This window comes from Bufo bufo, chromosome 2 (assembly GCF_905171765.1).
Source record: "Bufo bufo chromosome 2, aBufBuf1.1, whole genome shotgun sequence".
In the NCBI taxonomy this organism is placed as follows: domain Eukaryota; kingdom Metazoa; phylum Chordata; class Amphibia; order Anura; family Bufonidae; genus Bufo; species Bufo bufo.
The window spans coordinates 552077464-552105119 of NC_053390.1; the positions used below are offsets into that span (position 1 = coordinate 552077464).

The window sequence follows — 27656 nt, forward strand, 5'->3', positions numbered from 1 at the left end:
TAAAATCCTGAAAAAAGAAACGCCACAAAAGTGTGTGACTAAAAGACGCTACTCCCAAAAACACCTTGTAAAAACGGCATGAATTTAAAAAAAAAATGCTCGAAAAACGTACTATGGCAGCACTCTTATAGTGCACTTATATGATTGGATATATAACCCCACATGCCATTCGTATGATATACTGCTTGCTCATAGATTTCGTAATTGCTATTTTATTATTATCCTATTCTGTACTGTAAAGAACCTTAGAGAGCACTTCCAGTTTAACAAGAAAAGCTAATCTAGTGCAGGACTTTGCAATATAATCAGTGTATAAGCAGGGAATGTTGGGGTTAAGCCTTGGCACGGACCAGCTGAGGTCTGTGCTGTGGGCTGCACGTAACCTGGCATCATCCTGCTCTGTTTCCCAGGCTACCACTTTCAGTGAGCGAGACAGTTTTTATAGTGTTGGCTCCCACACTGAAAACGGTAGCCTAGTGGCCAGACTAGGAAACTGTCTAGTTAAAGGGGTTGTCCGAACGTTTAATACGGGTGACCTGTTCTCAGGATAGGTCATTACTATGTGACTGGTGGGGGTGATGCTCTCTTGAGTTCTGCAGCACCTTATTGGTGGGGGTGCCAGGAGTCAGATCCCCACCGATCACATACTGATGACCTATCATTGTTGGTCAAACAAATATTAGGTTGACAGTTTTTTAAAGGGGTTGTCCCACAAAAAATATTCCACATTTTACAAACTAGCACCTGGTTAGTGGTAAGTGATGCTCACCAGAGTGATTGGCGGGGGTCCTGGGTGTCTGACCCCTACTGATTAGATATTGATGACCTATCCTTAGACACACTTAGGTGTTCTGTAGATTGTATTATTTTCCCTTATAACATGGTTATAATGGAAAATAATAGCATCATTAATACAGAATGCTTAGTAAAATAAGGCCTGGGTAAAGGACCTTTGATGACATCACTGCGCTCATCACATGATCCATCACCATGTTTATGGATCATGTGACGGACCATGTGATGAGCGCAGTGACATCATCACAGGTCCTTTTCCTCCTGAACAGCAAAGAAGAAGAAAGAAAAGAAGCCGGGCTGCACGAACAAGTGGATTAAGGTAAGTTAAATTATTATTATTATTTTTTTTAATCCCTCCAGCCCTATTGTACTATGCATTCTGTATTAAGAATGCTATTATTTTCCCTTATAACCATGTTATAAGAGGAAATAATAATGATCGGGCCCCCATCCCGATCATCTCCTAGCAACCATGCGTGAAAATCGCACCGCATCCGCACTTGCATGCGGATGCTTGCGATTTTCATGCAGCCCCATTCACTTCTATGGGGCCTGCGTTGCGTAAAAAACGCACAAAATAGAGCATGCTGTGATGATTTTCACGCAACGCACAAGTGATGCGTGAAAATCACCGCTCATGTGCACAGCCTCATAGAAGTGAATGGGTCCGGATTCAGTGCGGGTGCAATGCGTTCACCTCACGCATTGCACCCACGCGGAAATCTCGCCCGTGTGAAAGGGGCCTTAGTCTTTTATACAGCGCATTACTGTAATGGTATGAACTAAATATAAACCTTATCAGATAATAATTACATCAAACATTTATACAAAACTGGTTTGTCATACAATATTATGACTGAGTACACAGTTCCTGTCTATACCAACAACATATACATAAGGTCTTGGAATGTAAATTGCAAATGCTCCGCCATGTAAATACAATTAAAAACGTATTTATATAATAACCCAAAAGTAGCATTACCAGTGTGCATACAGAATGGCAGACATGTCATCCTTTGTTTGTCTAATGTATTCCTCACTACTAGAATATAGTAACAATTGTTCTGCTAGGCTGGATAAACCTGTTTCCTAAATGCTGGAACACAATGCAAATAAATGAAGCCCTTCAGCAAGTTAGTAAATGCCATCTCCATTTCTACTGAAGTGGTTACAAAAGAGGTGAAAACCATGCGGTGACAACGAGCAGTAGCCTTACAGATATATATTTAGGATGAATGGAAACATTGCAAACATCTTTTGAACACATGAGATGTGATCTGACAACTGTATTTCATTCCGCTATGATAAAAGTGACTGGAAGCTGTAGTGAAGTTTCTCCTATTACATGGTCTATAACAATGGACAGATTGCAGCTCCTTGAGTAGCTTCACTCAGATGCAAATAAGAGGACCTGTCAGCTCTACTAAGGCCTCATGCACATGCCCGTTGCCCAGCCGTGGCCGTATTGCGACCCGTAAACAGCGGGTCCGCAATATGCGGGCACCGGCTGTTTGGTACCCGCATAACGGATGCGGACAGATTCACTTGAATGGGTCTGCAATCCAGAGCTGCAGTGCGGAACAGAGGCACGAAAGCACTATGGAGTGCTCCCGTGGTGTTTCTGTCCATGCCTCCGCACCGCAAAAAAATAGAACATGTTCTATTTTTTTGCAGTGCGGACGGTTCACGGACCCATTCAACTTATATGGGTCTCGATCCGTCCCGGCAGCTGAACGGACATTGCCCGTGCATTGGGGGCCGCAAATTACGGTCTCCAATGCTCGGAACGGCAGCACAGCGGCTGTGTGCATGAGGCATAATGCTGCTGCCACACTATGGGGGAGATTTATCAAAACTGGTGTAAAGGAAAACTGACTTAGGCTAAGTTCACACTTCAATTATTTGGTCAGTTATTTTCACCCGTTATTGGTGTCGCCGTGTAGCCCTTGCCTTAGGCTAATTTCACACCTATGTCAAAGCTATCCAGATGCTGCTGTTTACTAGTGTTGAGCGAGCACCAAAGTGCTCGTGTGTTCTACCGAGCACCATGGAAGTCAATGAGAGAACCCCAGGCACCCCCCTGCTCAGAGGAGAAGAGGGTGTCTGGTTCATAAAAAAAAGGTTAGAAACAGCATTAAGAGAATAGCTGGATGCATCTAGACTCCTATTATGTACGACATACAATAGACAACCACACAAAGGCTATTTGCCAAAAGCCAGGTATGTGCAAGCCATCCATCTACCCATGAGACAGATAAGTTTAACAGCTAGCATACCTTACAATGGCAGCCTTGTGCGCTATGAGCTATTCCAAACCAGCACTCAACTGACTGAGAACCAGTATACTTCAAAGTTATTTTGCATCTGTTAGATGGCTTGGGTGGACCTGCACACCTAGATCAATATCATTAGGGCAACAAAAAGTTTTCTGATTGTCCTAACATAATATTCAATAACCTTTGTCATGTAAAAAAACATGTAAAAACTAATTTGCATAAACATGGGGATATGGGAAAGAAATGCAAATGTGTAGAATCTGCCTTGTATTTCAGCTGTCATAAGACTATGAAAACCAACAGATGGCGCTATTGAGTTATAAACAGCGCCATCTGTTGGTTTCACATTCTTATGACAAGAGTAAACTCAGAAGACAATAAAACCAATAGATGGCGCTGTTCTTAACTCAATAGCACCATCTATTGGTTTCATAGTCTTCTGACAAGAATATTAGACTATGAGTCTTATGACAAGCTTATTAGTGTAGCCTTTTGCATGGAAAATTCGCAATAATAATTCACGATCTACAGTACACTGAGTTATTACCCAGCTTTCCCTGTCAGATATCATCACTGAGTTATTACCCAGCTTTCCTAGTGCCAGATATCTTCACTGAGTTATTACCCAACTTCCCCAGTGTCAGATTTTATCACTGAGTTATTACCCAGCTTTCCCAGTGTCAGATTTTACTCCTCATCAGTGCAGAGCAGAGAGTACTGGCTTAACTGGCCTGTGTCCGGGTCAGGGGGGAACTAACTCTCCTTAGGGTGAGAGCACCTTAATTAGTGTGAGGAGACTTGTAGGCCATACATGCTCCTCTGGAATTCTGGGAGGGAAGAAATGCAAATTAGCTCTTAACAAGCTCTGCCTCTAATGCCACCAGATGTAAGGCAGCTATCCTATAAGTCAATGTTCAGCTCTTAAAATAAGCCTTGAGACATGACTTGGATATTAACCACCTCCGGACCGCCTAACGCAGGATCGCGTTCCGGAGGTGGCAGCGCTGCGCAGAGTCACGCATATACGCGTCATCTCGCGAGACGCGAGATTTCGCTCCAAGCCGGCCCGCGCATGCGCATCGCGGGCCGGCAAAATTCAAAGAAGTATTTCGTCACCAGCCTGCCAGCAACGATCATTGGCTGGCAGGCTGGCGATTTTCAAAAAATCCAATCCAAAGTCATATAACAGATCATATTAGTAAATATGATCTGTTATATGGCTTGTCTGCTCCTGTGCTGGTCCTTTTCGTCGGTTGGATCCAGCACAGGAGCAGACTGAACTGTGAGTAGCACCAACACTACACCTTAGCCCCAGATCACCCACCTGCACCCCAATTAACCCTTTGATCACCCCTTTGATCGCCCCTGTCAATCACTAGTGAAAGGAAAAAAAGTGATCAGTGTAAACTGTCACTTTTTTTTTTTCACTGGTATTGGCTGTTAGGTTTTAGGGATAGTTTAGGCCCCTTGGTTAGGTAGTTAGCGTCAGTTAGCGCCCACCCCACCGCACCGCAGTCACTTTTATTCGCTGTTTAGCGTATCGCTAATCAGCATTTGTACTTTTATAGTATCTGTAAGTGATCAAAACTGATCACGGTCAGATCTATAATAGTATTAGTGTCACCTTAGCTCGCCCTCCACCCAAAACGCAGTGTTTGCCCGATCAGGCCTGATCGGTCGCCCACACGTGCGTTCACCCACGCCCGCCCCACCGCAGTGACAAAAAATATATATTTTTTGATCACTGCACATTCATTTTACACGCACTGCGGCGATAAAAAAATCAGTTTTGATATTTTTTATCAACCGCAGCAGCCTCCGGTACTTCGCTAGCCTCCCCTTTGTAAGACAGGTTTGCTTTTTTTCTTGGGTAGTCTCAGGGAATACCCCTAAATTTAGTAGTCCAAAATGTCAAACAGGGGGTATTCTTCTGAAGAGGCCTACAGGATTCTGACCCAGTCGGATGAGGAGTGGGAACCCTCATCTGATGAATCTAGCGGGTCAGAATATGAACCTGTAGAAAGCAGTGGCTCTCTGACCCAAAGTTCGGACGAGGAGGTGGAGGTCCCTGATAGCACCAGGCGTACCAGGCCCCGTGTCGCTAGACCACAGGTTACGCAGGATCCGCTTCAAGAGCAGCAGAGTGGGGCTGTCGCTGCCGGATCACGTGGTGAGGCATACACCAGCAGCGCAGCCCTTCCTGGACCTAGTACCAGCACTGCCGTACAACCTGGTGAAGTAGCGAGCACCAGAAGGGCAGTTGAAGCTGGTACGGTGGCACGTGCAATAGTTACCCCGTCGCAGCCACCGCACAGACAGGCCCGTAGAGCCCCTAGAGTCCCTGAGGTGCTGGCAAATCCTGATTGGCAGTCACCAACTTCAGCCGCACCAGTAGTTCCCCCTTTCACCGCCCAGTCTGGAGTTCGGGTTGAGACGGCTCAAATCGGTTCGGCCCTGGGATTTTTTGAGCTGTTCTTGACTGCGGAGCTCTTGGACTTAGTTGTGGCAGAGACAAACCGGTATGCCACACAATTTATAACCGCAAACCCGGGAAGCTATTATGCCCAGCCTTTCCGGTGGAAACCAGTCCAAGTTTCCGAAATTAAAATTTTTCTGGGCCTTCTCCTCAACATGGGCCTGACAAAAAAGCATGAATTGCGGTCATATTGGTCAACGCACCCAATTCATCACATGCCCATGTTCTCTGCTGCTATGTCCAGGACACGATTTGAGACCATCCTCCGTTTTCTGCATTTTAGCGACAACACCACCTCCCGTCCCAGAGGCCACCCTGCTTTTGACCGGCTCCACAAAATTCGGCCCCTCATAGACCATTTCAACCTGAAATTTGCAGATTTGTATACCCCTGAGCAAAACATCTGCGTAGACGAGTCCCTAATACATTTTACCGGGCGCCTTGGCTTCAAACAATACATCCCAAGCAAGCGTGCCCGGTATGGGGTCAAATTGTATAAGCTCTGTGAAAGGGCCACAGGCTATACCCACAAATTTCGGATCTATGAGGGAAAAGATCAGACCCTGGAGCCGGTCGGTTGCCCTGACTACCTGGGGAGCAGTGGGAAGACAGTCTGGGACTTGGTGTCACCCTTATTCGGCAAGGGGTACCATCTTTATGTGGACAATTTCTACACAAGTGTGGCCCTCTTTAGGCATTTGTTTCTAGAACGGATTTGCGCCTGTGGCACCGCGCGAACTAGTCGCGTGGGCTTCCCCCAACGGCTTGTAACCACCCGTCTTGCAAGGGGGCAGAGGGCTGCCTTGTGTAACGAAGAACTGCTCGCGGTGAAATGGAGAGACAAGCGTGACGTTTACATGCTCTCCTCCATTCACGCAGACACGACAATCCAAATTGAGCGAGCAACCCGTGTCATTGAAAAGCCCCTCTGTGTCCACGACTATAATGCGCTCATGGGAGGGGTGGACTTCAATGACCAGATGTTGTCTCCGTATTTAGTTTCCCGCAGAACCAGACGCTGGTATAAGAAGGTGTCTGTATATTTGATTCAATTGGCGCTGTACAATAGTTTTGTTCTCTACAGTAAGGCTGGGAGAACACGATCCTTCCTCAAATTCCAGGAAGAGATCATCGAGAACCTCCTGTATCCAGAAGGTTCCGTGGCCCCATCCACCAGTGTAGTTAGCCGTCTACACGAGCGACATTTCCCCAGTGTCGTTCCTGGTACCTCAACCCAACCGTCACCCCGAAAAAGATGTCGTGTCTGTAGCAGGAGTGGAATAAGGCGTGACACCCGCTATTTCTGTCCTGACTGTGCTGACCACCCTGCCCTATGCTATGGAGAGTGTTTCCGGAAGTACCACACACAGGTACACCTAGCATAGGGATCACATCTCACCAGGACAGGCACACAGGGCTATTAGGGCCCATTCACTCACAGCTGCTGCAAACCTCTCCTTTCACCTGGGATAAAGTGCATAACGTACTTCGCCACATCTTTGGGCGATTTGCGCTTTGCACATTGTCCCATGGGGAAGGAGAGGTTTGTTCTATAAAGGTAAAAAAAACTAAACAAAAAAAAAATTACCGGTAAGTAAAAAAGTTAAAAAAGTTTAAAAAAGTTAATATGTTCTGTTCTAAAGTTAATAAAGTTATTGCTTTGCGGCCTGGTTTTTTCTTTTTTGTTTTGTTTTTTTTACCTTCCAGGTGGACCAACCGATGAACCAGCTGCAGCACTGATGTGCATTCGGACAGAAGCATTGCGCTGCTGTCAGATTACACGCAAGTCGGTGTATGCGGCGCTGCAAGACGAGATTTCTCCTCTGCAGTAAAAGATATGTTTGCCGAGGCATATGAGCTGAGGAGGTGGCGGTGTTCATATACTTTGGCAAACACTTTGTATATATAAAAAAAAAAATCCCGGCAATGATTTATTCATCCACATCGATTGATGTGAATGGAGAAATCTGGTTTGCCAGGGCATACGAGCTGAAGTGGGTATGGATGTTGGGCGGAGCTCCTATGTCCTGGCAGACGCCTTTCCCCTCCTTTTTCTTTTTTTGGCAGAGATTTTTTCATCCACATTGATCGATGCGAATGAAGAAATCTGTGCCGTTCATTTTTTTCTTTCAGCCCAGAGGCTGAACGGAAAAAAAAAATCTCATTACCCGTATGCTCAATATAAGGAGAATAGCAGAAACTCCTAATGCTGGGCATACATGTAATGATTGCGGAGACCCTCAAATGCCAGGGCAGTACAAACACCCCACAAATAACACCATTTTGGAAAGAAGACACCCCAAGGTATTCGCTGAGGGGCATATTGAGTCCATGAAAGATTGAAATTTTTGTCCCAAGTTAGCGGAAAGGGAGACTTTGTGAGAACAAAATCCAAAAAATCAATTTCCGCTAACTTGTGCCCAAAAATTTTTTTTTCAATGAACTCGCCATGCCCCTCATTGAATACCTTGGGGTGTCTTCTTTCCAAAATGGGGTCACATGTGGGGTATTTATACTGCCCTGGCATTTTAGGGGCCCCAAAGCGTGAGAAGAAGTCTGGTATCCAAATGTCTAAAAATGCCCTCCTAAAAGGAATTTGGGCCCCTTTGCCCACCTAGGCTGCAAAAAAGTGTCACACATGTGGTATCTCCGTATTCAGCAGAAGTTGGGGAATATGTTTTGGGGTGTCATTTTACATATACACATGCTGGGTGAGATAAATATCTTGGTCAAATGCCAACTTTGTATAAAAAAAATGGGAAAAGTTGTCTTTTGCCAAGATATTTCTCTCACCCAGCATGGGTATATGTAAAATGACACCCCAAAACACATTCCCCACCTTCTCCTGAGTACGGAGATACCAGATGTGTGACACTTTTTTGCAGCCTAGGTGGGCAAAGGGGCCCACATTCCAAAGAGCACCTTTCAGATTTCACAGGTCATTTACCTACTTACCAGACATTAGGGCCCCTGGAAAATGCCAGGGCAGTATAACTACCCCACAAGTGACCCCATTTTGGAAAGAAGACACCCCAAGGTATTCCGTGAGGGGCATGGCAAGTTCCTAGAATTTTTTATTTTTTGTCACAAGTTAGTGGAAAATGATGTTTTTTTTTTTTGTTTTTTTTTTCATACAAAGTCTCCTATTCCACTAACTTGTGACAAAAAAATTTTTTTTCCATGAACTCACTATGCCCATCAGCGAATACCTTGGGGTCTCTTCTTTCCAAAATGGGGTCACTTGTGGGGTAGTTATACTGCCCTGGCATTCTAGGGGCCCAAATGTGTGGTAAGGAGTTTGAAATCAAATTCAGTAAAAAATGACGAGTGAAATCCGAAAGGTGCTCTTTGGAATATGGGCCCCTTTGCCCACCTAGGCTGCAAAAAAGTGTCACACATCTGGTATCTCCGTACTCAGGAGAAGGTGGGGAATGTGTTTTGGGGTGTCATTTTATATATACCCATGCTGGGTGAGAGAAATATCTTGGCAAAAGACAACTTTTCCCATTTTTTTATACAAAGTTGTCATTTGACCAAGATATTTATCTCACCCAGCATGGGTATATGTAAAAAGACACCCCAAAACACATTCCTCAACTTCTCCTGAGTACGGGGATACCAGATGTGTGACACTTTTTTGCAGCCTAGGTGGGCAAAGGGGCCCATATTCCAAAGAGCACCTTTCGGATTTCACAGGTCATTTTTCACTGAATTTGATTTCAAACTCCTTACCACACATTTGGGCCCCTAGAATGCCAGGGCAGTATAACTACCCCACAAGTGACCCCATTTTGGAAAGAAGAGACCCCAAGGTATTCGCTGATGGGCATAGTGAGTTCATGGAAGTTTTTATTTTTTGTCACAAGTTAGTGAAATATGAGACTTTGTATGAAAAAAAAAAAAAAAAAAAAAATCATCATTTTCCGCTAACTTGTGACAAAAAATAAAAAATTCTAGGAAATCGCCATGCCCCTCACGGAATACCTTGGGGTGTCTTCTTTCCAAAATGGGGTCACTTGTGGGGTAGTTATACTGCCCTGGCATTCTAGGGGCCCAAATGTGTGGTAAGGAGTTTGAAATCAAATTCAGTAAAAAATGACGAGTGAAATCCGAAAGGTGCTCTTTGGAATATGGGCCCCTTTGCCCACCTAGGCTGCAAAAAAGTGTCACACATCTGGTATCTCCGTACTCAGGAGAAGGTGGGGAATGTGTTTTGGGGTGTCATTTTATATATACCCATGCTGGGTGAGAGAAATATCTTGGCAAAAGACAACTTTTCCCATTTTTTTATACAAAGTTGTCATTTGACCAAGATATTTATCTCACCCAGCATGGGTATATGTAAAAAGACACCCCAAAACACATTCCTCAACTTCTCCTGAGTACGGGGATACCAGATGTGTGACACTTTTTTGCAGCCTAGGTGGGCAAAGGGGCCCATATTCCAAAGAGCACCTTTCGGATTTCACAGGTCATTTTTCACTGAATTTGATTTCAAACTCCTTACCACACATTTGGGCCCCTAGAATGCCAGGGCAGTATAACTACCCCACAAGTGACCCCATTTTGGAAAGAAGAGACCCCAAGGTATTCGCTGATGGGCATAGTGAGTTCATGGAAGTTTTTATTTTTTGTCACAAGTTAGTGAAATATGAGACTTTGTATGAAAAAAAAAAAAAAAAAAAAAATCATCATTTTCCGCTAACTTGTGACAAAAAATAAAAAATTCTAGGAAATCGCCATGCCCCTCACGGAATACCTTGGGGTGTCTTCTTTCCAAAATGGGGTCACTTGTGGGGTAGTTATACTGCCCTGGCATTCTAGGGGCCCAAATGTGTGGTAAGGAGTTTGAAATCAAATTCAGTAAAAAATGACGAGTGAAATCCGAAAGGTGCTCTTTGGAATATGGGCCCCTTTGCCCACCTAGGCTGCAAAAAAGTGTCACACATCTGGTATCTCCGTACTCAGGAGAAGGTGGGGAATGTGTTTTGGGGTGTCATTTTATATATACCCATGCTGGGTGAGAGAAATATCTTGGCAAAAGACAACTTTTCCCATTTTTTTATACAAAGTTGTCATTTGACCAAGATATTTCTCTCACCCAGCATGGGTATATGTAAAAAGACACCCCAAAACACATTCCTCAACTTCTCCTGAGTACGGGGATACCAGATGTGTGACACTTTTTTGCAGCCTAGGTGGGCAAAGGGGCCCATATTCCAAAGAGCACCTTTCGGATTTCACAGGTCATTTTTCACTGAATTTGATTTCAAACTCCTTACCACACATTTGGGCCCCTAGAATGCCAGGGCAGTATAACTACCCCACAAGTGACCCCATTTTGGAAAGAAGAGACCCCAAGGTATTCGCTGATGGGCATAGTGAGTTCATGGAACTTTTTATTTTTTGTCACAAGTTAGTGGAATATGAGACTTTGTATGAAAAAAAAAAAAAAAAAAAAAATCATCATTTTCCGCTAACTTGTGACAAAAAATAAAAAGTTCTATGAACTCACTATGCCCATCAGCGAATACCTTAGGGTGTGTACTTTCAGAAATGGGGTCATTTGTGGGGTGTTTGTACTGTCTGGGCATTGTAGAACCTCAGGAAACATGACAGGTGCTCAGAAAGTCAGAGCTGCTTCAAAAAGCGGAAATTCACATTTTTGTACCATAGTTTGTAAACGCTATAACTTTTACCCAAACCATTTTTTTTTTGCCCAAACATTTTTTTTTTATCAAAGACATGTAGAACTATAAATTTAGAGCAAAATTTCTATATGGATGTCGTTTTTTTTTGCAAAATTTTACAACTGAAAGTGAAAAATGTCATTTTTTTGCAAAAAAATCGTTAAATTTCGATTAATAACAAAAAAAGTAAAAATGTCAGCAGCAATGAAATACCACCAAATGAAAGCTCTATTAGTGAGAAGAAAAGGAGGTAAAATTCATTTGGGTGGTAAGTTGCATGACCGAGCAATAAATGGTGAAAGTAGTGTAGGTCAGAAGTGTAAAAAGTGGCCAGGTCTTTCAGGGTGTTTAAGCACTGGGGGCTGAGGTGGTTAAATAAGCCAGCACCTCATCTGCAGACAGCTGTTTCGGGGGTGATTGCCCCTCATCAGTGCATAGCAGAGAATACTGGCTTAACTGGGTGAGAGGCCATGGATTTCTACCTACCACATGAATTCTGCAACAACTTTCCCACCTGTGAAGGAATTTTTACATATGAACAGCGGTTGTCTTCATGAGATAATCCCTTCAAGGCTGTATTCACACTAATGTTACAGATATAACCTCTGTTGTTTTAACCTGCTTAATGCAACATCTTACATTAATACAACAAAGTGACCATCCTGACAGTGTCGGACTGAAGCTTCTTGGGCCCACCAGAGGAGAAAAAGGCCCTGAGTATACAGGACATCTGCACGTCCACAGTAATTTCTGTGATCACTGCACATGCCAGACATATAGTCAATAACATTTAATAGGATATCTGGTCCAGACACAGATTGCGAAGGGCCCCTGTTCAAGAAAAATATATGGGCACCTTGTTATGTAGCAGTAAAACATATGATAATAGTTAACAGTACTTTACATGCAATGAAGTAGACATTGGTGGTCATTGGTGTTTTCTTGATTAGATGGAGGTGCACTCCACTTAACAATCCTGGTGTAACTCAGCTGGTCTGTGTGCCATATTCTGAAAGCTACGCCTGCTAAGAACTGGCGTAGGTGCCAGGCATTACTCATGCCCACGATCAGCTGTTCCCTGCAGTCTCCGGCACTGGAACTAACACTTTGAATGTAACAGGAAGCTCAGCTCCGTTCAAAATGTAGTGGTCATACTGGGGTACTGCAGCTAAGCTCCCATTCACTTCAATGGGAAATGAGCTGCAGTAACCAAGCACAACCACTACACTTTGAACGGAGCTATTCCATTCAAGAGCTAGTTTTGGCAATGGAGGCTACAGGGAACAGCTGATCGTGAGGGCACGGGTTACCAGACTTTCGCTGATCGTATATTAATGACCTATCCTGAAGATAGGGCATCACTATCAGGAACTTGGAAAATCATTTTAAAGGAAAATGGTGGCCTAAGGGGAATACCAAAGTCTATCATCTAATAATACAATACTTGAGACTAGCCTGGCTAGCAGGTATTTTATCTTCCTGATGTACCTGCACAGGTTATTCAAGTTGAAATCTAATCCCACCTGACAACTCTTTTTATTGCATCTAAGTGCACGGGTAAGGCTACTTTCACACTTGCGACAGAGTGATCCGGCAAGCAGTTCCGTCACCGGAACTGCCTGCCAGATCAGGCAATCTGCATGCAAACGGACAGCATTTTTAGACGGATCCAGATGCGGATCCGTCTCACAAATGCATTGCAGGAACGGATCCGGATGTCATATGGACAAACGGATCCGTTTCTATTTTTTTCACATTTTTACCGGTCTGCGCATGACTGATCCGGCAATGCGGCACTAATAAATTTCAATGTAAATTAATGCCGGATCCGGTATTCCGGCAACTGATCCGGAATTTTGGACGGAGATAATATTTCCTCCGTCCAAAACACCATTCAGTGACTGAACTGAAGACATCCTGATGCATCCTGAACGGAATGCTCTCCATTCAGAATGCATGGGGATAAAACTGACAGTTTTTTTTCCGGTATAGAGCCCCTAGAACGGAACTCTATGCCGTAAAAGAAAAACGCTAGTGTGAAAGTACCCTAAGTGGAGGTATTCCTGTGGTCATGGTCAATCTTAATTATCAGAGGGTTAGACAAAGGTTGCAATGGTAAAATCATAACTTGTTCCTGCGAGAAATACCAATTGTAGTAGGGTCCTGGCGATTCTAATGCCCCCTATAATCGTAATACATTTAAAGGGGTTTTTCTACAAGTTTAAAACTGTTTTTTTTACTCACTTAGGGCTAATGCACACAAACGCATTTTTTGTCCGCATCCGTGTGTGCTGTCCTTATCCGTATGTCCATTCCGTGGCATCAGAAAAAATATAGAACATGTCCTTTTGTCTGCATTATGGACATGGATAGGACTGTTCGATTATGGGCCAGTATCTGTATCTGGCACACACAGCCAGTATCTGTTTTTTCCGGATACGCAATTTGCTGACCGCAAAACAGGCAACGGTTGTGTGCATGAGACCTTATCTGGAGGACTTTCTTCCCTGTCTGTGGGCGGGCACCTGCATGTGCCAGGATGCATTTCAATTCGTTTTTGTTAACCCCTTCCATCTCCTGCATGAAAAATAGTCTCTCACATATAGAGATACATATGGTATGTGATGCCCCCACAATTTCCTTCTCCACAGTCTAGAGAGAGGTATATTTCTATGAATTTTGAAGACATGATGAATACATGAATTGGTGTCTAGCCCTCTCCACCTCTTCACTATGAAATCAATATGACAAGACTGAGGGGAGGGGAACAGGTAAGCTATTGATCATCTTAGTCCATAATGTAGAGACAGCACACCAAAGACGGGATATAGCTTCAATTCCATATTTATTTCACCGGTGGTACAATCTCAGAGTGCATTTATGGCTTATTGTCATATGGCCCAGTTTGGTGCCCTTTATCAAGCTGGAAAGGCCGGGTGTCAGAAATCCACGGCGTGCAGGTAAGTACACCACTGAATGCTGGAGAAGGTGGACCAGAAGGATAATTAGCGGGGGGCGCAACCAGAGAGGAAAATGTAATGAACATAAAAAATAACAATATTTTTATTGCATGTGAATTGCAATAATATTTCAATTAAAATGCCATAGTCATTACCAGTGATGGCCAATTCGCAGTGTTCGCCAGCGAACACATGCGGGCTGCCATCTTTAGTAAGGTAGACTCACCCGTCCGGCAATGCACAGGTAAGCCCTTACATTTGCCTGTGCCGGGAGCCGGTCTGAAATCAAACGCAGTCACAGGGAGCAGGCAGTTCCTAGAACAGCCCGATGAAGGCCCCCGGCGGCTGTTCTCGGAACTGCCTGCTCCCGGTGACTGCGTTTGATTTCAGACCGGCTCCCGGCACAGGCACAGGTAAGGGCTTACCTGTGCATCGCCGGACGGGTGAGTCTACTTTACTAAATATGGCAGCTCGCATGTGTTCGCTGGCGAACACTGCGAACTGGCCATCACTGGTCATTACATATTGGGATTAACAGATTGCATTGTTCTCTCAGGCTCTGCACTATGAGAGCGCTAATGAACACATTGGGAGGAATGGGGGGAATTTTTGAAGTTTTTGCAGTTTTGCAAGCATCCACGTTCACACAATTTGTTCCAAATTTGTGAAATGTTGCATGACATTTGATAAATTTGGTTCATCTTTAAGTCTTACACTTCTGTCTTGAGATGTTAATCCACTTTGTATGCCACTCCTTTACTGGTGGTAGATTGGGACAATTCCTCTCCTACATAACGGAAACCAGATGGGTCCGTTATGTAGCCCATAGACTCCTATTAGGACGGAATGCAAAACGGCTTCCGTGGTGAATTCCATCATAGAATTCTGTCTGGCATACTATATACCATCTTAATAAATTGGCCCCAAAATACATTAGAAAGTTTCACAAAGTCTTCATTATATTATGGTTAAGATGAAATTATGTAAAACATGAAAACTCCTTCAGGATATGTCTACGCAGGAAGGATACGCTGTGGATTTGCTACCATGGATTTGCGTGATTTACAGTACCAGCAAAGTAGATGATCTTTTAAGAACTCTCATCCACACGCTGCTAAAAAAAAAACTGCAGCATAAATGGACCTGCATTGCAGATTTTAAGTCCACATCATCTGCTGCGAATATCCACTGCAGATTTCACCCCTGGCAATGCTCTTGTATATCTGCAGTCCAAATATCAGCTCATGCAAAGAATCCAGAATATGGAGAAAGGATCTTACCTTAAGTAATTTGATTTCTCTCATTGCTATTTTCTTAACCATTTTGTCATCTTCACTTTCCAGAAACTTTTTGATGGCCACAATTCTACCACTTTCCTTGTGCCGGCACTTCATCACCATCCCATAGCTGCCTTCTCCCACCAGGCCAAGATTTTCATACTTCTCCATTGTGCCAATGAAAACTTTAGAGAAGAGTCTGCAAAATACAGTTGTCACCGCATGAGTTTGTGATCCTAATGGGCCCTACAAACGAGATCTATTGTGGGAACGGCTTCTGAAAGCCTCAAGACGTGTCTATAAATCTGTCACTGATGCTGGAGGTTGTCAGTTCTCATGAAGACTTGCAATGGATTATACATGGTGTTTCTTACACGATGTAATAGATTATCGTATAATATGAAACCTGTACTAGATGCGAACATCTGATTACGGTTTCTACCACCTCATAAAGCTTTTTTGACGTTTTTACCACAATGAATTATAAAAACTTGTATTTCACCAATAACAAGAAGCAGCAGGACTCTAATCCGAGTCTTCGATTGAATATATTATCTGCAAGATTGCTGTTATAATGAATCATATTTGAAGGCTTTGCAACCAATCTCCCACTATAATGAGCAGGTTGAATGTTGAGGTAACGAGAATGCTATAAGTATAGAAACCAGTGAAATTAGTATCGTCATTACTTCTGGTTAGGACCATACGGTACACCACTCTCATAGGGCCCCACAGCAAAATGTAATATCGGACCCATCAGCCCCACCTATTTTTCCAGAACATGTCTAGCATTCACTCCCAGGCAATGCAGAATGCTATGCTCAAGGTCCCAGATTTCTGATTCATTAAAAAAAAAAAATTAATTAAAGGGTTTTTCCAGGATTTTTATACTGATGATCAGTATCTGACCAGTGGGGGTCTGACACCAGGGACCCCGCTGATCAGCTGTTTGAGAAGGCACCAGTGCTCCTGTGAGCACCGGAGCCTTCACAATGCTCACCAGCAGAACTGTCCTCCTTCTTCGCTTCGGATTTTTTCTATTGTGTGTTTAATGCTCTCTCATTATACAAATCCTTGTTTGTTAACGGCAATGTAAATTGATTAAACCCCAAAGATTAATAGCCATATATGACTTTCATGGTGATGCCACACCAACATTTGGCTTATAACAAATACCATGAAATTCATGCATTTTAAGTGGGCTTTTGGACTTTGGGGGGTGTATTTTTTAGGGTACTTTCACACTAGCGTTATTCTTTTCCGGCATTGAGTTCCGTCCTAGGGGCTCTATACCGGAAAAGAACTGATCAGTTTTATCCCCATGCATTCTGAATGGAGAGCAATCCGTTCAGGATGCTTCAGGATGTCCTCAGGTCAGTCACTGAATGGCGTTTTGGACGGAGTAAATACTGCAGCATGCTGCGGTATTATCTCCGTCCAAAATTCCGGATCAGTTGCCGGAATGCCGGATCCGACATTAATTTACATTGAACTGTATTAGTGCCGGATCCGGTATTAAAAATACCGCAATGCCGGATCCGTCCTTTGAAAAAAATATATAATGGATCCGTTTCTCCGGATGACATCCAGAGAGACGGAACCATTCTTGCAATGCATTTGTGAGACGGATCCGCACCCGGATCCATCTACAAATGCTCTCCGTTTGCATGCAGATTGCTGGCAGGCAGTTCCGGCGACGGATCACTCTGCCGCAAGTGTGAAAGTAGCCTTAGTCAAACTGTCAGACTTTTTGTTATAGAGAAATATATAGGAAAATGTCCGAACAAACATCACACCCAGGTTTTTTTTTTTTTTAAGCGTAGCGTGAAACCGCCCTTAGACTGGTGTCTACGAGATCCAGTCTGCAGTCCCAGTGCAGAGAAGAAGAAGCGGATGCTGTCCTCCAACAGTAATCTCCTCAGTCATTGCGCTGGCTCATGCTGCTCTGTCTGCACCACTCTGTTTAGTAGAAAGATGGCCGGACCATTATAGACAACAAGCACTTTATACTTTTTGTGTCACCTACTTCCTCATAGATTGCAAGCTCTTCTCAGCAGGACCCTCACTTCTAGTGTCTGAATTGTGTATTAGAGCGCAGATCAGTGATGTCTAATTTGGTTTGTACACAAACCCTCTCAATTGTAAAGCGCTGCGCAATATGGTGGCGCTCTATAAATAAATATTATTATTAGAGAAGTAATCCCAAAAGGAATGTCTTACATCTATCTATCTATCTATCTATCTATCTATCTATCTATCTATCTATCTATCTATCTATCTATCTATCTATCTATCTATCTATCTATCTATCTCTATGTATTATCAATCTATCTATCTATCTATCTATCTATCTATTATCTATCTATCTATCTATCTATCTATCAAATCAAATCAAATCCGCTTTATTGGCAGGACTAAATACATTTTAGCATTGCCAAAGCAAGTGGGAATTAATTATATACAGGGTGGGGGTATAGGAGTCCATGGTATATCAGGCTTCTCTCAGTCTATGGCAGGCAGTAATATATTGTGCTGCTGTGGCCGCTGTGTTCTCCTCTTCCCCCAGCTGTATGGAGAGTCTCTCTTCCTCCTCCATGGAGGTGAAGTCTGGGCAGAGATCAGACAGTCTCCTGAAGTGAGTCTCCCTCACTGCTGAGTATTTGGGGCACCGCAGCAGGAAATGAGCCTCATCCTCCACGGCCTCCTGGTCGCACTGCTGGCACAGTCTGCTCTCCCTGGGCATGTAACTCTGTCGGTGACGCCCGGATTCAATGAGCAGGCTGTGGGCGCTCAGTCTGTATCGGCTCAGGATCTGTCGGTCTTTTGGATTGGGGAGTTTCTCCAGATATGGGGCCAGTTTGTACTCCCTCTGCAGGCTCTGGTATACTGTCAGCTTCTGGGATGTTCTTATGTCGTTCCTCCAGACGCTAATATACTCCTCTTTGTACTTGGGTATCGTCCTCTGGATTTCGCCCTTTGTCAGGCTATATTGGTTGGTGGCTTGGGCAGGCTGGGTTTGGGTGACTTGTTGCAGGGTGCTTTGTTTTTCTGATGCTTCTTGGTGTAGCAAGGCTTTGTGATGGTAGGAGCTGGGACTGCTGCTATGAAGATGGGCTCTGAATGATAGCGCCCTCTTCTGTACAGCAAAGTAGAGTGGGAATCTGCCCAGTTCTGCTCGACAGGCGCTGTTTGAGGTGCTCCTGTGGACCTGGAGAAAGTGTTTGCAGAGTTCTAGGTGGAATAGTTGTGTTGGCCCAGAGTCCCACTTTGCCCGGTCTGGGTATATGTCTGGGCCCCAGACTTCGCTGCCATACAGGAGGATTGGGGCGATGATGGTGTCAAGGATTTTAAGCCAGACGGTCACTGGGGCTTTAAGGTGATACAGACGCCTTCTGATGGCATAGAAGGTTTTGCTCGCCTTGTCTTTCAGTGTTTCCATGGCTTTCTTGAAACTCCCTGATTGGCTGATTTCTAGGCCCAGGTAGGTGTAGCTGTTGGTTTCTGAAATTGGACGGTTGTTTAGCAGGAAGGCAGGACGCCTGGCTGCTTTTCGGTTTCTTTTCTGGAACACCATGATGTTGGTTTTCTTTGGATTGATGGGCAGTGCCCACGTGTTACTGAACTTCTCCAGTATTTTCAGGTTATCTTGGAGACCTTTCTCAGTTGGCAATAGTCTATCTATCTATCTATCTATCTATCTATCTATCTATCAAACAAAAAGCAGCAGCAGCACAGCTAATGTGTTGTTGGGTGCAATTCCTCCTGAACTTTAGGCAAAAGTCCACAGATGATATCCAAAAAAGCAAATGATGAGGCAGCACTCCAAAGTAGGTGAAGGGTGTCAGACCCGTTTATTTTCCCAGTCGCAACGTTTCAACCCAGCTCAATGAGGCCTTCGTCAAGCCAAAGACTTTGACGAAGGGCTCATTGAGCTGAGCTGAAACATTGCGAATGGAGAAATAAACGGGTCTGACACCCTTCTCCTACTTTGGAGTGCTGCCTCATCATTTGCTTTTTTGGATATCTATCTATCTATCTATCTATCTATCCCATATCCAGGGGCATTACTAGGGTCTGAAAACATCCAGGGCACAAGCCCACTGTACCACGCCCCCTTGAAGCCATGCCCCCACCCTATGAAGCCACGCCCCCATCGCCACTGGGAGGGGGGGAAGGCCCTTTTCACAGTAGTTATTAACCCCTTTCAGCTGTCCCCCCTTCACAGTAGTTATTAACCCCTTTCAGCTGTCCCCCCTTCACAGTAGTTATTAACCCCTTTCAGCAGTCCCCCCTTCAGTGAATGGGGGACTGCTGAAAGGGGCTAATAACTACTGTGAAGGGCCTAGCCGTCTGGGCAACCCCACAGATCATCCCCCCACCCCCCTTGTACTTGTTTCGCTGATCCGCTACGTGCGGGCTGCGTGGGCATGAGTTCAGTCACTTCGGTGCGCAATCCCGTCCTGTGGCGTGTGATCCTGTGAGACCCGTGACCTACAGCGGCGGGTCTCGTGGGATCACGCGCCGCAGGACGGGATTGCGCACCGAAGTGACTGAACTTATGCCCGCGCAGCCCGAAAGTAGCAGAACAAGTACAAGGGGGGTGGGGAATATCCAAATAAAAAAAAAATGCTACCAGGGCAGCATAACATTCGGGGCACTGGACAAGCCCAGAAAGTTTTGACCTAATGACACCCCTCCCCATATCTATCTAATCTATCTATCTATCTATCTATCTATCTATCTATCTATCTATCTATCATCTATCTAATGTCTATCTATCTACATATCTATCTATCTCATATCTATTAATCTATCTATCTATCTATCTATCTAATATCTATCTCTCTATCTATCTCATATCTATCTATCTATCTTCTATCTATCTATCTATCTATCTATCTATCTATCTATCTATCTATCTTATATCTATCTATCTCACATCTATCTACATATCTATCTATCTATCTCCTATCTATCTATCTACATATCTATCTATCATCTATCTATCGAATGTCTATCTATCTATCTATCTATCTATCTAATATCTCTCTATCTATCTATCTATCTCATATCTATCTATCTATCTATCTATCTATCTAGATATCTATCTATCTCATATCTATCTATCTACATATCTATCTATCTATCATCTATCTAATGTCTATCTATCTATTTATCTAATATCTCTATCTATCTATCTATCTATTTATCTAATATCTCTATCTATCTATCGCTATCTATCTACTATCTATCTATCTATCTATCTATCTATCTATCTATCTATCTATCTAATGTCTATCTATCTATCTATCTATCTCATATCTATCTACATATTTATCTGTCTCATATCTATCTATCTATCTATCTATAATCTATCTATCTATCTATCTATCTCATATCTATCTGTCTAATATCTATTTATCTATCTCTCTATCTGTCTACATATATCTATCTATCTATGTACAATATCTATCTTTCTTATATCTACCTCATATCTATCGATCTATCTATCTATCTATCTATCTATCTATCTATCTATCTATCTACCTATCTATGTACAATATCTATCTTTCTTATATCTACCTCATATCTATCTATCTATCTATGTAAAATTTGCAATGACTTTTAACTTCTTTCATCACTATTGAAAAGTAGCAAGAAAAATGTTCAGGGTTAGGCTTACTATAGCTTTTGCCAAAAATTGCCATAAATTATAGAGCAAATCTGTATTTTAGTAAATGGCACATTTTACTCCAATGTACTTGTTCTGTATATAAAATACACAGTATACATAGTAAATTTACCCCATACATTTTAACACAAACACAATGGGGACAATCTATCCATTTTGTCTTAAGGAGCGTCATTTTAGGAGATGGAGAATATGGCACAATGTGTGATAAATGAGGATAAATTTGACACAAATTGTTAGACGTGTTAGACCCTTTCGGCCTCAGCTCATGGATGTTACACCAATATGCTGTGTCAAAAATGGCGTTTGTCATTAATAGATTTTGCTAATTTTACAAATCATATTTACGCCCTATTTTCTAGATAGGCGCAAAAAGTGTCTAAAACGCCTACTGTAATACATTTAGCACATCCCTTGCACTCCACCCTCAGCCACAATTAGTGCTAGAATTAGTTTTTAATACATTTCCCCCAATGTTCAAAAAACCTCACTAAAGATATCCCGTCTATTCACATTACAACGACTTTGTTATTTCATAATATACCGTGCTGTCCGCATCAGTATGTCCGTTCCGTAGCCCCGCAAAAAAAAATAGAACATGTCCTATTCTTGTCCGTTTTAGGCATTGTCACAATGGATCCGCAAAAAAAACAAAAACGGATGGCTTACGGATGTCATCCGTTTTTTTTTTTGCGGATCCACAATTTGCGGACCACAAAACACATACGGTCGTGTGCATGTAGCCTAAGAGAATTCTTCCGATTCTGTCTGTACTAGACAAGCAGAATGGAGACGAGGTAGCAAAATGAACCCACATCACTAGCTATAGATGCAATAGTAGAAGTGAAAGGCTGACATACGCAGCATGCAGCATGGGAAGGCTTTTCTGTTCTGTGCACTCATGCCACCTACCTAAGGCTTCTTAATAAGCATCAGGCTCCTTCATTCAGAGTCACAAGACAAAGGAAGAATCCATGGCTGGCACAGGATCCCAGTGCAGAACTGCAGCATTCTCTGCAACTAATCCAGCGTCAGGAGAAATATTCGCATATGTGCCCAACGTGTGACGGCTCCCAATGGAAATGATAGAGACATGAAGCAGTGCTGATATGGCTGAATGTGAAGCGGTGCTGGGTGTGTAACGTGTGGTTAGTATTCGGAGTGTATTGGATGCCGCCTGTGCTTGTCACCTCCAGTCTGCATACAATAGAAGCAATAGTAACCAGCCTAGTGGGAATGCCGGTCACCCTAGCAACTGCCCCCTGCAGGGAATACACACAGGAAACACTAGTGCATTCATGAAGAGCGGCACCGCACACCAGCATACCTCTAAGATCATGCTTCTCAGGCTGCTTCAGACGTGTGCCATGCAGGGGTGAGGCGAGATGCCAGGCTCTGCACTGCACATATACCTAAGCGGGCACATCCCTCCCAGGAGAGATAAATTGTACCTTGCCACCTGCCGGCTAGACTCCAGCAAATCTTTTCTCCATTAATTCTCCAGGATGCTAATCAGCATTTGAATCTCTGAGCTGCCAATTCCACTATCTCTCCTGTTGGCACAGGCTGTATGCTTGGCATCACTGTACCCTCTTCAGAGTTACTCTTTAAGGAGCCCAATTTTCTATATTCTACAGTGAGAAAATGACCAAATATTAATAATAATAATAATAAAATAGTAGTAATAGTATTCTTCAACATAGTAGTTTAAATATAATACACATACAACCTTTTTAGATTTGAAGACTGCAGTGTCACAGCCAGACTGATTACCTGCTCGCCGTCGCAACCGTAGCGGTGAGTAGGTGTAAATACATATCAGGCCGAGTTCGCATCACCATTTGGCTTTCCGTTCTTCTGATCCCTCAGAAGAAGAGAGAGAGAAAAAAAAACAGGATCCTGTAAAAAGACGGATCCTGTTGCATCAGTTGTCATCCATTTCTGTCTAAGATCCGTTTTTTTAGATGGGGAAAAAAGTCCTGCACGCAATACTTTTCTCTGAAACTGCCTGCCAGATCCGTCAAAACGCATGCAAACTGATGGCATTTGTCAGACGGTTTAGGATCCTGATCCGTATGACAAATGCATGGAAATGCCGGATCCGTCTCTCTGGTGTCATCCGGATAAACGGATCCGGCATTTATTTTTTTCACATTTTTTTGCGGTCTGAGCATGCGCAGACCGCAATTCCGGATCCATTTTGCCAGAATACTCGGAGGCCGGCATCAATGCATTTTAATGGGAAAAAATGCCGGATCCGTCTCTCCGGTGTTATCAGGAAAAACGGATCCGGCATTTATTTTTTTTCAAATTGTTTGCAGTTTGAGCATGCGCGGACCGAAATGCCGGATCCGTTTTGCCGGAACACTCGGGACCGGATCCGGCATTAATGCATTTCAATGGGAAAAAATACCGGATCCGGCATTCTGGCAAGTGTTCCGGAATTTTGGACGGAGATAAAATCGCAGCGTGCTGTGGTATTATCTCCGTCCTGAAAAGCCAAAAAGACTGAACTGAAGACATCCTGAACGGATTACTCTCCATTCAGAATGCATTAGGATAAAACGGATCAGTTCTTTTCCAGTATAGAGCCCCTAGGACGGAACTCAGTGCCGGAAAAGAATAACGCTAGTGTGAAAGTACCCTAAGGCTACCTTTACACTAGGGTTCCTATTTTCTGGTATTGAGATCTGTCATAGGATCTCAATACTGGAGAAAAACGCTTCCGTTTTGTCCCCATTCATTGTCAATGTGGACAAAACTGAACAGAACAGAATGCTCCAAAATGCATTCTGTTCCGTTTGGTTGCGTTCCCATACCGGAGAGCAAGCCGCAGCAAGCTGTGGTTTTCTTTATGTCATTGGATGTGGAGAAAGATGGATCCGTCATGACCCACAATGCAAGTCAATGAGAACGGATCCGTTTTCTCTGACACAATCTGACACAATAGAAAATGCATCCGTCCTCCATTGACTTTCAATGGAGTTAATGATGGATCCGTCTTGGGTATGTTAAAGATAATTCAACCGGTTTTGTTCATAACGGATGCAGATGGTTGTATTATCAGTAACAGAAGCGTTTTTGCTGAGCCCTGCCGGATCCAGCAAAAGTAGCCTAAAAATACCGGATCCTATGCAATCATATGCATAACTGATGCAACAGGAGCCGTTTTCTTACAAGATCCTGTTTATTTTTCTCCTCTTCTTCTGACGGATCAGAAGAGTGGAAAGCTAAACAGTGATGTGAACTCGGCCTTAGCTGTCTCAATCACCTAAATGGGACAGCTCCCTCCTATCCAAGTGAATGCTACAGAGCCATCCCGTTGAACTGAATGGGACAGCTTCGGTGTAATTACACCTGCTCACCACTGGGGTTGCGATCCTGAGCAGGTAAACAGTACAGAGCAGGCAGCGCTTGTATGAGCATAATGAAATAGATAATCTGGAGGGCACTCAGATATCTGGATTTGCAAGGAAACGTGCAATATGTAAATACCCAAAGTTATTTATCCAGTACATATTAACAATACTCTTAGAATTTTTTTTTCAAAAATTATAAAAATATATGTAAAATGTACAAAAATGCACAAAGAAAAAAAAAAATTTGAAAATGTAAAAAAATAGGCATAAGAATTTTAAAATCAATTTCCGTAGGTTAAAAATACACTAGAAAAGGAAGGTTTATATACACATCTTATAATGTTACAATATATGTACCATTCTTAAAAATCCAATGATTTGTGGACGCTTAATTGCATAATGTAATATGGTAGGAATAGTACAGTGTAGTTACTGAGTATCAAGTCAACATATAGTATATCTTGGAAGAAAGGCAAATCAGCGTTTTTTTAGGTGGATAGAGTATGTATGAGTAGTATCATATATAAGATGCGAATCAGCAATCTATATATATATATATATATATATATAGTGAATGAATGACACTGCGGCACATCCGTTGGTGAAGAAAAAGTGGAATCCTTTATTCACCTATGCGATGTTTCGGTCCGCTTACTGGGACCATTCTCAAGCAATACAACATTGTGAAAACTGTGAGTATTTATGAAGTCATAACCAATTAGCATACATGAGTGACAATTAACAAAACATACAAAAAAAGGTGTCTAAATACATCTCATATAAATATAAAAGTGACAGGCCCGGAAGATAACTAGAGTCAAAACCATAAATTGGTATATTCAGAGCTTCCAGGTATACACATTCAGTAGTATTACAGTAAGTTACAAAAGTGACAATCAACAGTGAATCATCATCACCTGCAAATGTGTAGACATAACAGGACCGGACGTGGAGTCAGGCATGCTCAATAGTGGGAGGATACAATGTTGCGAGTTGCACCGCATGAATACTGCGTCCCGGAACTGCAGCTGCGCATGTCCGTGATGTCACACTAAACGACTCACGTGATCTCACAGTGAGACATCACCTGACACGCAGCATTATACGTCACTTTCATAAAAGAATTGTGCAGATACATGCGTGCTAACAGAAAATTCTGAAAGTAAGAAAGTAATTAAGGATAAAACACCCAGGGTATAACGTCGGATGACGTGCTATCTTACGATGCACTGTCCTCCGGCGTGTGCGGGCAAAAAGGGGGAGGGGACAGCGGCAGCCATCGCCCTCCCACTGCGCTCGTCACAGTTTAACCCTTGTCGGGTGAAAATCCTCCACAGTAACTATACAGATGCGCATGTAGCAGTAATAAATATATGTAAATGAATACGCAGTAGTCAAGGGATGAGCTGCACATGTCCAAAAAAGCATCCTGCCTCCCGTTGAGCAAAGCCCTTCCAACTGAAGGTCCTGTAAGTGAAACAATAAAAGAAATATATTATCCAGATATATTCATTAAAAACAAAAGAACAAATTTTTCAACACATACACCGGCAGGAACAGAACAGAGGGAAATCATATGAAAAGCCATGGCCTATATTCTACATTCAAGCCCATCGGTCTAATGGTTTGTAGCGTTTTTTGAGCATTTTTATGCGATCACCACCAGTCCGCGGTAGCGGAACATGATCAAGGATCATAAACTTAAGATCTCCTTCAACATGGTCCATATTCGCGAAGTGGTGTGAAACAGGCAGGTCCTTACGTTTTTTTCCGTATGTTGTATTGCTTGAGAATGGTCCCAGTAAGCGGACCGAAACGTCGCATAGGTGAATAAAGGATTCCACTTTTTCTTCACCAACGGATGTGCCGCAGTGTCATTCATTGAAACGGGACTTAAAGTCACATGTGGTTTCACCCACGTATAATAATTTACAGGGGCACCATAAAACGTAAATCACAAAACACGAATCACAAGTCAAATAAAATTTAAGGGGGTAAGGGATCCCTGTTTTTGGATGAATAAATTCACGTCCCTTCACCATGTATTTGCAATTTACACAGTGAAGGCACGGATAACTACCACTGTTTTTCGGGGCCAAAAATGATTGGCATATGCTTTTTTGTGAGCCTATATCATTTTTGACTAATTTATCTTTTAAATTGCGGGCTCTCTTATAGGATATGAGCGGTCTACTGCAGAATTCGGGAATGTTTTTGTGTTCCGTTTTGAGAATTGACCAGTGTTTATTAAGAATTTTACTGACATGTGGACTTGCTTCACAAAAAGTGGAAACTAAGGGTATTCTCTGGAATTGGTCCCGTTTAGTGCCTTGAAATAAATCCCTTCTTTCTTTTTGATTAATACGTTTTAGTTCTTGCTGCAATATAGAAGCTGGGTATTGTCTTTGTCTAAAACTTTGTGTCATAGTTTCCAAAGTTTTATTTAATACAGAAGTATCGCTGACTATTCGTTTAGCTCTGATAAACTGGCTATAGGGTAATCACCGCACCGTCGTCCGAGGATGAGCACTGTCAAACCTCAGGACGGTGTTGCGGTCAGTGGGCTTAGTATAAACCTCAGTGCTTAGTGCACCTCCAGTGCATCGAACATTTACATCTAGAAAGTGTAAAGTATTGGTGGAAAATTCCAAAGTGAACTGTATATTAGGAATCAGGCTGTTTAAGTAATTGTGGAACAAGTGTAGTTCAGAGGCAGTACCCGTCCAAATAACAAAAATATCGTCTATGTATGTCCACCACCCCAGCACATGGCTGAAGTGGTGGGACACATAGACGTACTGTTCCTCCAAATGGGAGACGACCATGTTGGCGTAAGTAGGGGCCACATTCGTCCCCATGGCCGTCCCTCTGATTTGCATATAGTAATCGTCTCCGAAAAGGAAATAATTATTATGTAAAATCATACGTAATAGAGCCAAAAAGAAAGTTTGTGCCTCAATAGTATAGTCAGAGTTAACCAGGGCGGATTCCACAACTGCCATCCCTATGTCATGCTGTATAGAAGTATACAGACTGACGATGTCGAAGGAGGCCAAAATGACAACATATGTCTGCAAAATCTTGTCCAGAAAAATAGAAGCATTACTAAGTAAAGAACCACGGCCAGAAAC

The 27656-nt window shown here is 43.0% G+C and overlaps 1 protein-coding gene across 2 annotated transcripts in view; it reads right to left on the reverse strand.

Annotated features, from left to right (window-relative positions):
* The window catches only part of CDKL2 (cyclin dependent kinase like 2), an 87394-nt gene extending 64829 nt beyond the window's left edge, over positions 1-22565 (reverse strand). The window contains exons 1-2 of one of the 2 annotated variants that reach the window (XM_040418117.1): positions 22494-22565; positions 15478-15673 (exon numbers count right to left, since the gene is read on the reverse strand). In XM_040418117.1, the coding sequence (XP_040274051.1) occupies positions 15478-15645 (168 nt within the window). In that variant the 5' untranslated portion in view covers positions 15646-15673; positions 22494-22565. Of the gene's footprint in view, positions 1-15477; positions 15674-22078; positions 22433-22493 lie in introns of those variants that run through there. The other variant, XM_040418116.1, reaches the window with a different exon arrangement.
* Between the last annotated feature and the right edge of the window lie 5091 nt (positions 22566-27656).